Genomic DNA, 14,255 nt, shown 5'->3' with positions numbered 1-14,255 from the left:
ACATAAGGTCAAAAAGGCACATCACACTGTAATACTGTTACCCTTCCCTCTGGTCCTTAACCATAGATAATGCCTGTTCACACAGAGAAGCCATTTTATTTTATGAGACTAGAATTAGGCCATGTCTGCCACTGCCTGGCCAGAAGCTGGGGTTTAGACTGAAGTATTGAGCCCATATCTCTCATAGACAGTGCCAAGTTTTGAGATTGTTGTCATTATAGCCATTTGGAATGATTCACTCAGGCAGGATGCCCAGGACCCAAGCTTTAACTTGCTGATCAGTTGAACAATTAGGAAGCCAAAAACTGGTTCGATAAGGCTACCATAGTCAGTTAGATCCAGGGCACTTTTCCTGGCTAAGCACTAGGTATTCTGAAGCTGAGAACAGTGCTTGTGGCATCATGCCTCTTTCAGGAAACAGAATCCACTGTCCAAATATTAGGGCCTGCCTGCCTTACAGGTAAGCTAAAGTCAGGGACCATGTAGATCGGCTTGATACCATTTCCTCTTTCTTGTTGAACAAGACTAGTACACAGAGAATTCTAAAAAAGTGAAAAATAGTTTTATAGATACCTAGCAATAGCCATTAAAACAATATACTCTGGGCTTCATGTATACACATATACTTCCTTATCTACCAATGTACAGTTAACAAAATATACATATAGAATGTTCTGTACGTGAATGATTTTTTTGATAATATTATAATAAATGAGCAGAAAATTTGTCTCTACACTAATGGTTTTTCCATTAGAAGGTTTGCATGCCACAAGTACTTGCTATCCCATATTCAGTGTTTGCAAAACAAATTAAAATGTCATAAAAATCTCAATTTTCAGCCCCATTTCTTAAAACAAAATCATCTATTTTAAGTTCTCATAATTGGTTAATTTCTACATCAATCTTAGTTCCACAATTTTATAGCCCTCACAGTATTTAGTGAGATGAAGTGTTAAGAGTCCTTAGAGATTTATTACTCTGCATTAGTTTTACACATTTCTATAAATGATAAAGTGACACTGTAGTGGAGCAGTGAACATAAACCAGCTCTGCAGAACATCAATGGCCATGGTGCTACTTTACAAATTGCAGTGCTCTGCACAGTTAAAACTGGTCATTGTTCAATGTCAGGCCAGCTGATTTGAAATTTGAGTTTGGTTTCCAAGAGCTCAGAAAACAAGTGATAATCAGTTTTGATGAAAAAAAAAAAAAGGTACATCCTTGGTCCATGAACCAGGGAAGACACAAATGGGCTGTGAAGAATGTTTTGGATCTGGAACTCCCACCTGAAATGAGGCTGCCATACTTCTGGCAGATTCTGTTTAAGAGTGTAGCAGATCCCCCCCCTTATCTGCAGTTTCGCTTTCCATGCTTTCAGTTATCCGCAGTCAAACACAGTCCAGGCTGGAAGCAGATGATCCTCCCGATGAATCACCAGGTCAATAGTAGTAGCCTAATGCTACGTCACAATGCCTGTATCGGTCGCCTCACTTCATTTCATCATGTAGGCATTTTATCTTCTCATGTAATCACGAGAAGGATGAGTATAGCACAATACAATAGTCCGAGAGAGAGATCATATTTACATAACTTTTAGTATAGTATATTGTTATAACTCTTCTATTTTTTAATCTTAGTTATTGTTGTTGATCTCTTACTGTGCCTAATTTAAAAATTAAACTTTATTGCAGATATGTGTGAACAGGAAAAAACAAAGCATATATATGGTTCGGTACCACCCACAGTTTCAAGCATCCACTGAGGTTCTTGTAATATATCCCCCAGAGATGGGGGGGCCTATTGTATTTTGGCAAAACTGACACAGTGGCACACACAAGGCACTGGATGTGCACCTATGGAAGCTAAGGCTCAAGATACATGTGTGCTTCTCCACTAGTGCTTTCTCTAAAAAAAAAATAATAAAAGTTAAACATTTTTAAAAAGGAAAAAATAACAGTAATGAATATATATATATAATGTTATACTTTCCCCTGTAGTTACAGAATCAAAATTGGGCAGTCTTTATATCACAACATCAAGTCCAGCATTAATATGCAACTCAGGAACTAAAATCAAGTCCTATTTCAAGGTATTTTTATTAGCTGGCGCCAGTGTTTCCAATGTCTATAAATGCTTTAGTATTCTGCAGAATTGTGCTGACTTTCTTTACGGTCTAATACATGAGACTGGTCTGAAATTGCCACTGCATTATGAAAATTCTATGAGCCACATTCTAATTGCCAAATTGGAGAATTCACATTCCTTTAGGGAATTCATGGTCAAAGTTTACTTCCAATTTTCATGAAAGGTAAAATCTTAATGACAATACACTTTCCACACGTTCCACAAGTTCAAATGTACCACATTAGTGGAACTACAAATGTGCCACCTCATTTCAAAACTTTTAACTTGTCAAACACTGGCTAATTTATTTACCTCTGTAGGTATTGTTTATATGCTGAAATTAGTTCTACTGTATGTAAATCCTTGAGCACACAACTGCCACTTCTTCTAGGAAATTAGATAAAATTAAAAGGCAATGAAGAAACAGATTTTTAGTCTTAGAAATTCAACTCCCACAATTTGGGTGGGCAGTATTTTCCTAAATGTATCTTAATGTTTTAATATGGGAGTATCACTGTTTTAGAATTCTCATCACAAATTAAAATACTGATTTTTTTTTAAAGATTTTATTTATTTATTTGACAAAGAGAAATCACATGTAGGCAGAGAGGCAGGCAGAGAGAGAGAGGAGGAAGCAGGCTCCCCGCTGAGCAGAGAGCCCGATGCGGGACTCCATCCCAGGACCCTGAGATCATGACCTGAGCGGAAGGCAGCGGCTTAACCCACTGAGCCACCCAGGCGCCCCTAAAATACTGATTTTTTTTTTTAAGATTTTATTTATTTGACAGAGAGAGATCACAAGTAGGCAGAGAGAGAGAGAGAGAGGAGAAAGCAGGCTTCCCGTTGAGCAGAGAGCCCGATGCGGGACTCGATCCCAGGACCCTGAGATCATGACCTGAGCCGAAGGCAGCGGCTTAACCCACTGAGCCACCCAGGCGCCCCTAAAATACTGATTTTTAAAATCCCATTCAAATTTGCCAAACACTTTTATTTTCACCTTTGAATTCCCTAAAAGACAGGTATATTAACCAAAATGATATCCATAACTCCAATCGAAATCATTTACTGTTCCACCTAGAAGAGGTGACAGGGTGAAGATGTTTCCTATCACCTTGACACCAGCTCACAGGTCATCCATAAATCTTCCCTAAATCCACAGAAGCTGGATCATTTCACTCATCCCCAGAACACCTTCAGTTTTTCTAAATACTTTTATTCACTTGTTGGGCATATGTATAGCAAAACACTTAAATTAATTTTAATTATATTGGTGCAAACTCAATATTGACAATTCCATTTTTATCATCAGGAATGGGAACTACTGGGACGGCTTGTATTTGTTGAGGAGGAAACAAGCTCCAGTTACAGAATAACTTTTCAAACCCCAATTCTCTAAAACACTGACCAAATCACAGAAGACCATGCCTTTTTCCTGACTAGCTCATCTTATTAGAAATTATGCACTGAATTATTTTCATCAACTGTAATTTAGGATTTTGAGATTAATGCTACATATTTCCAGGTTTGGACAGTAAGCCCATATCCTCATGTATGAAGAATGAATCAAAATGGTGCTGTTAATTTGTGTAAAAGGAAGGTAACTAGAGACTTAACAGCCAAAATATTTCCAGAGTTATCAAATAATACACTTCACTTTTTCAATCTGTATATGGCAAATGAAATGGAAAACTGAAGCCATTACTGAGGGAGTTTAAACTTTGTTTTCTTTGGTAAGTTGCATTCTGACCTAAATCTACCAGTGTTGCATTAATTTTCTACCACTCCATGAGATATAGAGACAAAGACAGGCAAAAGAAAAATTCTGATTCCAATTTCAATAATTAAAATGACCATGTGTTTTGAATCAACTAATATCAAATCTAACATTCTTCATGTGCAAACAAATATTTAAAGCAAACAACTATGTGTCTTTTACAAAATGACAGTATAGACACTGTACACTGTGCTGCACAAAGTGAAATGGAATATTAGAGAAGCACCTACCTTGTTAATCAAGTTGCAATGATACAACTTAGAGTCCTACTCTTCAGGCCAACATATGAATAAAAAATGTATCAAAAACACAGCACTGACCTGACTTTAGCACATATACGATACTAGGAAACCATGCAAGTAAGTGATGCAACAACTCTTTAATAACCAAAATGTAGGTCGATTTTGCCAAAATTCTGGAAAATTCTGGTTGTCCAAAAGTACCAGACAGGTTACTAATTTTCAATCCAGACAATTTCATTTAAGCCTTTTGAATTTGAATTATTCTGTGTGGTGTTAGATGAATATGTATCTCTTTTTCTTTAACAAATCAAGGGTTGTTTCAACTGCTTCACAGAATTCTATCTTAGAAATTTGGTGAAAATGCAATTTATCATCTAAATATCATAACGTATGGTATCTTTTCCCCCAAATAAGACCATTATATACAGTGCTTAGCAAAATGCCCTGCAATTAAAGCATGTTGCAGAATTTGGACCAAAAAAAAAAAAAAAAAAAAAGACACACCATCACTGCTATCATGTACTACGTTAGAAATATTTCATTAGCATTTTATGGTAACTAATATTATCTAAAGGGTACAGGCTCAGTAGTAATTTCTGATCGTACTATTTCCATAAAGTTGTGATGAGTTTGTTATACTGAACATCTTCCCCACTCTTGGGGGGGGGGGGATCTAAGGTTACAATTTAGGCAACTTGGTTATCTGGAAAAGCAGGAAGAAGGAAGTCCACACCAGGACTAGGAGTGGGTGACCTTCCTCTATTCAACTAAAAATCTTCTGTGTGATGGATTTAGAGTAACTAATAATAATCAAAGGGTAGACGGAAGGTAGCCAGTCACCCACGATCTGTACTGAGATACCTTCTTAGTAAATACGGGGGGAGGGATAAAATTGGCAAGATAGTAGCTCCCTGTTAGCAAACTTCTTTAGTTGCGATCTCTTCCATCCCCTGCCGAATTTGAACTTTTATTTCCCCCTTTACATTACTTTGTACATTTATATGATTTCGTTGTTTAAAAGCAAGTGTTTTATTCATCACCTTGCTGTCCCTAACTAGCACAGTGGTGCCACACAAACTGGCTAATTCTGTACCAGGATAATGCCTACGCCCTGTATGAAATCAATGAATATGTTTTAATGAAGTTAATCTTTGGGCACACATGACAAGATAGGAAAAGGGAAAGGTCATTTCTCTCTTTAGGTCACCTAGTGGTGCTAGCCAGGTCGCATTCACAAAGTACTATGGCAACATTTTGATGAAATTTTGGTTTAGGGACCTTAAAACACAAGAGCAAGAAACCCCCGTTTGATGAAAATTGTAGTTCTTTTGTGGATGAGCCTTTTGCAGACTGAGGATATGTCACTCATGGGTCCCAGCTTCTACATTTAAACATCTTTTTGCCAATAAACATGTATTTTGAAAAGAGAATCAATAGGTGACATTATGTTGAAATATGGCTCATTAAACTATCATTTAAAATCCCCCAACATTTAATATAAGCTGCTAGAGATAAAAATGATCTAGGTATTTTTCCTCAGTTCTTTGGGAACCATGGATGCCTTGTTTTTGAAGATTTTTTGAAAATTGATGGCCGACACTAGTGTCTCAAAAACCCACACAAATTACAAGCAAAAAATGGCAAGGAAAGATGTCCTTGTCTAATTTTCAAGGGAGATAATCCAATACTTTGAAAAGACTGTTAAGATTTAACTGCCAGTAACTTTGACATATAAGGATGAAATTCTGTTTAAGGAACATCAGTCCCTTTCGATAAATAAATGTATCTTAAAAAAAAAAGCCAGGATGCATTAAAACTTGATCTAGTGAAATTTATATTCATGTAATCAATTTAAGAAACTTACATGGCTGCCTTCCACATACTTACAATTATGATTTTAAAATTAAACAGATGTTTTAAAGCATCCTATCATAGCAAAACTTAAAAAAAAGTAAATTTGATGTTAGGAAACATCTAAAACTTCACAGACTTACTGACATATGAGTCTACCTGAAGATCTTAAATTCTATGTGAAATCAGATCTTGGATGGTTATAAAAAGTAGACATCTATTTCATGTGTAGTACTTAACCTCTGAATCCGAAGTGCCATGCCTGGGAGCACTTAGCAAACCTTCCGAAATGAAAAGAGTTACCTGCAGTGTGACAGGAAAGCTGGAAAACACACCGTGCAAAAATAGTTCAGCCAAGTACAATTCCTACTGAGTCACTACCATTGTAATTTCCTCAATTTTTCTTATCCATTCAAGAAATTTGCCCAGGCAGGAATACTTTTAAAAATCTTTTCTACTCCAAATGTGCTATTATTCTGTAATTCAATATATGGGCAATTGTCAGGAAAATAATTTTTTTATTAAGGGAAAAACAAGCAAACAAAAAATAATTCGGCAACTCCAACATCTTTCTAGTGCTACAAAACTTGACTCCTGTCTTCAATTTTAACATTTTAGTGTTTGTGTACAAAGAAGCTATCTCCTCTGTCTCATACAGAACTTTCTTAAAACAAAACAAAACAAAACAAAAACAAAATAAAACAAAAAAACTAAAGTTTATCAGCAACACGAAGTAGCAGCTTATAGCCCAGATTCAAATCAGTTTGAGCCTTGGTCATTTGAGACTATAAACCAAAATGGCTTAAGGCCACCTAAAGAGAGTGGGAGAAGTTCTCTATTGGTAGACAGGTTAGGTTTTTAAGCTCATTTGATTACAAATCCAAAGTAACCCCATACAAGTGACCAATCATTAAACCCATGTGATAAGGGCAGTTTTTGCCCCAGCCAAATTTTACTTATATAATTGATGCAAAGTTCCTTTTTAATTAAGATTTTATTTATTTTTTAGCTCAGAGACAGAGAGTTAGAGTAAGTGAGCACAACCATGGTAGTGGCAGATGGAGAAGGAGAAGCAGGCTCACTGCAGAGCAGGACCCTGGGATCGTGACTTGAGCAGAAGGCAGATGCGTAACTGACTGGGCCACTCAGGCACCCTGATTGAAAATTCTTCAAGAAAGTAGCTATGTAGTTGTCTTTGTTCTTCAGAGGCAGTAAAGTAAGAATGCAGATTGGCAGCTAGACTCCAGTGAGACTCTGTGCCTCAAAAGTGGCCCAACAGCATCTCCCATCCTCCATGCTCTTCTATAATGGGACTTTCCAGTTGCTCCATCAAGACCAAGAGGTGGAGCCCAACTTTCCTTGCCTGGAATTTGGGCTGCCAAATGGCTCCTCTGTGATTTTCCAGCTAGTTAAGACAGCGACTGGTTCTCTTAGGACCCTCATTTTGGGAAAAACCACTCATCCTATAGTAAGTTTGACTACCCTGGGACCACCATGCTAGTAAGGCTGGTTCTAGTGGCCAGACTCCAGTCTCTCCGCCATTTCCCCCAAGGTACCAAACCCAGTTAGAAAAAGATCCTGCAGTTGCAGATGTTCCAGTCCCCAGCCATTCAAGTCACCCTCAGCTATGTCCCCTAGACACCCTGGAGCCCCAGATAAACCATCCTCATTATGTCCTATCTAAATTCCTGACCCACAGATGTCATGAGCATAATAAAATGATTGTTGTTTTGTACCACTAACTTTTGAAGTGGTTTGTTTCCCAGCATTAGTAACTGGCACTCTCTTGGAAAAAATGCCTCTACCACCGACTGAAAACTTGGTAAACTTACAAAATGCCTGGTCTCTTCAATAACATATAGGGATAACATTAACTCCCTTGCAAGTTTACTGTGACACTGGCAATAATTGAGATGTTTGCTCTGTAACAGTACTGAGAAAAAGGGTAGCTATTAGAAAGTAATTTTGTGATCATGATCTACCACGAGCATTGTTAAATGCTTGGTAATGCAGTAGCACAATTTAAATTTGAAACTGACAGCATACTTCATTATTCAATGCAAAGAGTTTACCTTCCAAGGGGGATGGGGGGAGTCTTCAATTTTGCAAAAAAAAAAAAAAAAAAAAATCACTTTGGGCTTGTTTTTCTGAATATATAATAAGGAAGGAACACAACCCTAATGTGCAGGTACTTTTATATATTTAATCTTAATGACAAAGCATTTGAAGCCATTAAATTGTATGAGGTCACGTGAATGCTTAAGTGGCCAAGTTCAGGGCAGTTTGAATCTAAAGCCCCCTGTATTCTCCACAACAGTACTCTGCTCTCCTACAGGATTACATTATAATTTAGCATAGTTCATATAGAAATCTACTGTGATATTTAGGTAATATATTCCAGGGACTTAATCTGAAGCATCTACAATCCTTTTCACTAATATATCTAGTAGTAGTGGATGTATCTTTGGTCTCATTAAGTAGTCTTACCATTAACAGAAACTTGAAAGAAATTCCTCAAATGTATTCTTGACAGCAGACAAAATCTATTGCCTGAGATATGCTTTTGTTTGTTTTGGTTTTATTGGGAAATGTTTTATGAAAGGCCAGGCTTCTCACACACCCATCAAATCCCTTTGCTGACAAAGACTGATCCAAATGGTTCCCTGGAGGTTACAATCATTCTATAAATGTGAGCAAAAACGGAATTATATCTGCCCACAAATTAAAACATCTTTTTTAAAAGTCAGTCTTGGGAATTTGAAAGTCTTAGGAGATGGTAAAAGAAAAATCATCACGAAGATCGTGAAATAAGTCATACTTGGTTTTTTTTCCAGTTTATTGAGAAAGTTTTGGTGCTGAGTGCTACTCTTTGTATAACTTTCCACCCACCTATGTTGTGTAGGTTAAATAAAACTGCATTTGTTCTACTTATGTTTTTTTTCAGGAATCCAGAAGAGGGTCTAACTGTCTGACCTCCAGGCCTGCAGAACTATTTGTAAACACACATCGGTATCAACACATTTTGGGAAAGAAGCTAAACATTTCCTGAAGTAAGTAGCGTTGTGACGTTTCCTAACGCAATTCTGATTCCCAATGAAGGTATGGATTCAAAGTATGCACAAAGGACATACATCTGAATTCAGAATCACTAAACCTCAGATTTTCTAAGATTTGTAGTTGTTTAGACAGTTTGGTTTATCTTAAACTATGACCCAAGGTGGGTTTTCTTACAATGACTGTCAAAGTGGAATGTTCTACTAGTTTTAGGAAAAGGAGCTACCTATAAAGCACTCTTAAGAGAACCTCTTGTCAGCTGAAAAAAAATAATAATATTCACCTGTTATTAGCATACGGCACACACTGCCATTTCAAAACTGCCAGTGACTCATGTTACAAATGAAGCTATTTTTAGGACAGTACACGAATGATGTTAATATTCCTTGAAAAAGACTATTTGATCAAGTATTTCATGGATAGAAAAGATGTATAGATATTCTGTAGATGGAAAGATGGATAAATGCACTTTTTATATCCTAAAATTACTCGTAGTAAAACGCACTCATTTGGCTATCTGCATGTCCTTGCTTTTGTGCTCGGTCAATAAATCACACGGACGTCAAAAAAGGAATCTGCCTTGTATGAAATAGCTCCATATTTATAAATTTTAAAACCATCTTAGAGGTTATATAGCACATTTGATGTCAAGTTTAGGGCATCAGCATTCTGTATCACTTGAGCAATCCTATTTGCACTAAGAATTCTTCTGCAATGGCTATGAAATCCTAACAACTATATTCTAAACAAAAGTTATCAAAACTAAATGTGACTAAGCAAAAGCCAAAAACACGACTACAATTTAAAAAAAAAAAAAACTGATTAAAGATGTATTAAGAGGCTGCCCAAATCAGTAGTGGGGAAAACTATTCTTAGAAATTCTGTGGCCGGCAGCCATGGGAGTACTACCTATTCTAAACTTCTTAACAAGCATACTTTATTATTATTATTATTATTGTTTGTTTCCATCGCAAATGACAGTTTATTGGCCGTTTTTCTCATTTGTCTTTTTAGAAAACTTCTAGCTTTAGATGAATGCCTGGACTGTCCCCCTACTCTGAACTGGGACACCAGAGAAAAGCATTACAATTGACTGACACCCGGATTACTGGTTCCTACTAGAAGTGCTGATGCAACCTTCAATACACCAGGACACAAAAGGCATGGTTCTGCTTTCGCTTAAAACCATAAAACGGGTTCTAAGCAGCAAACAACGCGTATTTGGTAACAAAATTAAAATGCAGCTTTAAAAATAATGGCTGAGCGGAAAGTTTCCGTAGGAACTGGGCCTAAGTAGGACATATTGTCGTCAGTAGAAACATTCCTGAAATTTCCCTTCTGTAAATACAAGCTCGCCTCTTCATAGCAGTTTTAATTCTAATTAAGACAAAGGTTTTTAATTAAGCCCCGAAGATCCTGGTGAAGGGCCTTCAGTAAAACTGTCCTTGGTGGCTCCTCCCGAGGTAATTCATTTCAAGAGACAATGAAGTGGATCTCTTAAAAAATCTTCAGAGAAGACATTCCCCTCCCTGCTTTCTGTTACTCCACACCGCAAACAGACTGAGAAAAGCTGCCTGCCCTCTGGAACAGGCAAGAAAAAAGGATTGCTCGTTTCAATTCAAGCTTCCCTCTTCGTTTCAAAACATTTGTGGATAGAAGCTTCAAGTTCACAGAACATTTTAAGAAAGCACATTTTGTAAAGTTGGGGAGATAGAGCAATTTTCCATATTTTGTTTCCTTTCCTCCTGCACCCCCCACCCACCGCCTTGGAGAGGAAAAATGAACTGCTACTACATAAAGAAAGTCAAGAACTTGTTCCAGTTAGCCTCAAACAAAACCATCTCTAAGCCTCCCACATCATTTGCTCACCAACTACACTTTTTCTGGGATGAAAACTATTTTAAGCAAAATAGAACTGAAGCTGATTTTCAGGAACCCAAATAGAAATAAATGCTGTGGCATGAGTTTAAGCAGAAGGGTACGATAACAGGCTTAGTGGGGAAAACCCAGAAACTGTCCCTGGCTCCCATTTGTACTTCGTAGAGACCTTTTATCACTACCTTTGCATTAAGCTTGAGTCTCCCTACCTACTTCCTTGCCTGGACAGGGGGAAAAAGCTGAGATAAATGGGTATGGAGGCAATTAAGGAGAGATTAGCAAACACTGCATACTGCTCAACAAACTCGTGTTGGCTTCTCCCCATTCCCCACATTCCTGGCCAAGAGAAAAGGATCTGGGTCTGAAAAGAAAAGAGTAGAGGCTGGTTTCTCGAACCTATCTGAAAAGTCTTTATGCAATCAGGGGACTATTATTTCAGGAGACAGGAGAAAGGGGCAAAAGATTGCCGTTGCTAAGGAGACATGCTGAAGCTGGCATTCCTACATAAATTTCCATTTCTATTGGAGAGGGGAAAGAAAAGATATTTTCTCCAAAGTTTATTTGGATCCCCTGGTTACTGAAGAAAGGCATCTTACCAATTTATTTTATCTTTGGTTGTAAACAACAAACCCTGAAAGAATTAAAAGACCTAAATGTTGACCTCCTGCTGCCAACCAGTCCCCTCCACAGTGAATTAAGCAACAAAGACAAAATCCCATCAATAGGAATTTTGAAGTAAAATCAAAGAAGCAGCCTTTTGTAAACAGAAAATCAAATTTATGGAAGAAACTTAACCAAGTGAACTAATCTTTCTTGAAACAAGAAACCAAAGACAAAAGTAAATCAGGTTTGTGTGGCATTTGTGCTATTTCAACTTTCTTGGAACTTGAAACGTCTCCAGTAAAGCTTCATAAATAGTCCCCGAGAAGACAGACTGTCACGAAGGAATTTAATCAGTTTCTTAGGGGTACGCGTGGGTAAGTGTAAAATCACGGGCAGGTCCTCTCCCTTTATTCCCCTTTCTCTGCACTGACACCAGCAGCTGAAGAATCAAGATTAGCAAGGAAAAGCGTTTACTGCAAGAAATCGGAAGTTGGCAGATTTCTGCTAACAGCATAACTGGGGCGCAGAGGAAGCCAACTGGGGGTCAAGGAGAGAATAAAGCCCCCTCCCAGGGGGTGACTACCTTCTTCCCCACCCTCCACCCCACCCGTTCGCAGCTTCCAGGGGTAGCTGAATAAGCCACAACTTTACAGGCATCTGTGAGTAAGTAGCTCATGGAGAAAAAGAAAGGTCTGGAGGAGAGAGGAGGTATTTGGAGAGCGAGAGAAAGAAGGGCAACTCACAACCAACGACGTGCCACCAAAAAAGGCAAGGAAATTACGCCTGTCTCTCTTCCAACTCTCCACAGCCGTCAAAAATTTAAGGAAATAAAACCCAAAGCGAAACTCCCTGGGGAAAACCGGACAAAGTGGAGTAGAACCGGCAGAAACGTGGGCACTGAGAGGTAAACTCAGGCAAATTCCTCCTTGAGAGAGAAAGGAGAAGAGAGTGGGGAAGACCGAGCCGAGAACCCACGACGTCTCGGTGGAGTTGGGCGGTTTTGCTCGTCTCTTTTTTTAACGAGAGTGTGGAAGGCGTTGCATTTCTAACACGGCCCCGCGGTTCTCGCCTTAAATGATATCAATTACCCCAAACAGCATACGTGTTACTCCAGAGCCCGAGGAATGGCCCCGGGGGGACGGAGAGGGCGTGGGACGTCGCATTGGCTTTGGCGACCAGGACCGGGGAGAGACGAGGGGTGGATCGCAGGGAGGCGGCTGGAGCCCAAGGGTCCGCAAAGGGTCAGGATGCGGCGGGGCGCACGAGGGAAGGGGACACAGAAGGCGGGGAGAGAGGCGGTGGCCGTCCGGGCAGTGGGGCACCGGGCAGTCCGGGGTGGGAGGCAGGGGTCGCGGCGCGCCGGGCCCTCACCGCTGCTGAGCGTGGAATCGCAGTGCCAGCTGTCCAGGCTGGCGGGTTTCCGGCAGGACTCCCACAGGGACAGGTAGTACTGGTGGTCGGCCGTGACCCAGGCCGGGCTCAGCACGGCCCCCAGGTCCAGACACAGCGCCAGGAAGATGCACACCAGCCCGACCAGCTTCAGCGGGGTCAGCACCGACACGCGCACCTCCTCCATGCCGCTGCCGGCCGAAGCCATGCCCCGGGCGCCGCAGCCCCCTGCCCCGCCGGAGGCGAGGTCGCCAGGCGGGTCCGGAGAGCGGGGAGCCGGACCTCCTTCGGAGGGAAGCAGCGGAGCCGCCGCGCGCCGCGAAGGTAGGTCTGCGGGGGCTACCGGCCGAGGTGGGGGCTACCGGCCGAGGTGGGGGGCTCTCTGGCAGCCGCAGCGACACCGATCCCGCCGCGGACCTTCGCTGCTAGCCCCGCGCCGCGCTCTGTCGGCGCCCGCTCCGCCCCGGCGCGGCCAGGCTAGCTCCGCCCCGGCCCCTCCCCGGGCTGCGGGAGGCGGTGCCGAGCGGGGCGGGGCGGTGGGTCCGCACCCCGGCGGCGTCAAGCTCCGGCTCCCGGCGAGAGAGGCTAGCGCGCGCCCCGCCCCTTGCCAATAAGCGAAACGGTTCCCTCTTCTCGGACCCTCGTGTGTGTCGCGCTCGGAACGAGTTGTCTACTGCACAGTGTCCGGCACGCGCGGAACCCAGAGCGAACCCTTCGCCCCGGACCGGCTCTGTGGGGTAGTTTCTTGCAGCAGCTTGGTCTCCGGCCCCGCCCCTGGCCTCTCCTGCTCCGGGGTCGCCTCGCTTCCCACCCCCACCCTCCTCTGTCACGTGGGTTTCCTTTTCTTAGCGAGCCTGGGTGGGTCCTTTTCTGCAAGGCGTCAGCTGTGGATTCATGGGTTTCTTGGGCTGTGGCCATTGTAGCCAAGAGCGTTACTGTCTGTGGGTCTCTCTGATGTAAACCCGCCCCCCACCCCCAGCCAGTTTCTCCTCCCGGGGGATTTGGAGAAAGGCGAAGAGTGACAAAAGGCATAGTCCTCTTTTCAAATCCAGGACGAACTCAGACCGAGGAACCCGCAGTTGTTCGCATTTCTTAACTTTCCCCCAATCCTGCCGCCGCTCTGTTCTTGAGGCTCGCCTCCTTTTGCGCCCCCTATAAAGGGCAATTGCTCAGCGAACGCAGGCGCTAAAATGAGTGCGAGAGCTCCTGCAAAATGTGAAGTAAACCTTACTTGGTTTCTCTAGGACTCTGTTTTTTGCGCGCTGACGAAAACCTTTATTCTTTCGGCTTTGCACTACGCCGACTCAGATCTGAATTCCTTCCAGGGTATTAACTTATTC

The 14,255-nt window shown here is 41.4% G+C and overlaps 1 protein-coding gene across 1 annotated transcript in view; it reads right to left on the bottom strand.

Moving 5' to 3' along the window:
* TMEM47 (transmembrane protein 47) overlaps positions 1–13,404 on the bottom strand; it is a 30,147-nt gene extending 16,743 nt beyond the window's left edge. Inside the window, exon 1 of the mRNA XM_082717913.1 lies at positions 12,898–13,404. Coding sequence (XP_082574039.1) covers positions 12,898–13,123 — 226 coding nt within the window. The 5' untranslated portion in view covers positions 13,124–13,404. The remainder of the gene's footprint in view (positions 1–12,897) is intronic.
* Between the last annotated feature and the right edge of the window lie 851 nt (positions 13,405–14,255).

The sequence above is a fragment of the Mustela nivalis genome (genome assembly GCF_964662115.1).
Source record: "Mustela nivalis genome assembly, chromosome: X".
Classification (NCBI taxonomy): Eukaryota; Metazoa; Chordata; class Mammalia; order Carnivora; family Mustelidae; genus Mustela; species Mustela nivalis.
Note: the sequence above shows the minus strand (reverse complement) of the source record. Positions and strands in the feature narration are given on the sequence as shown.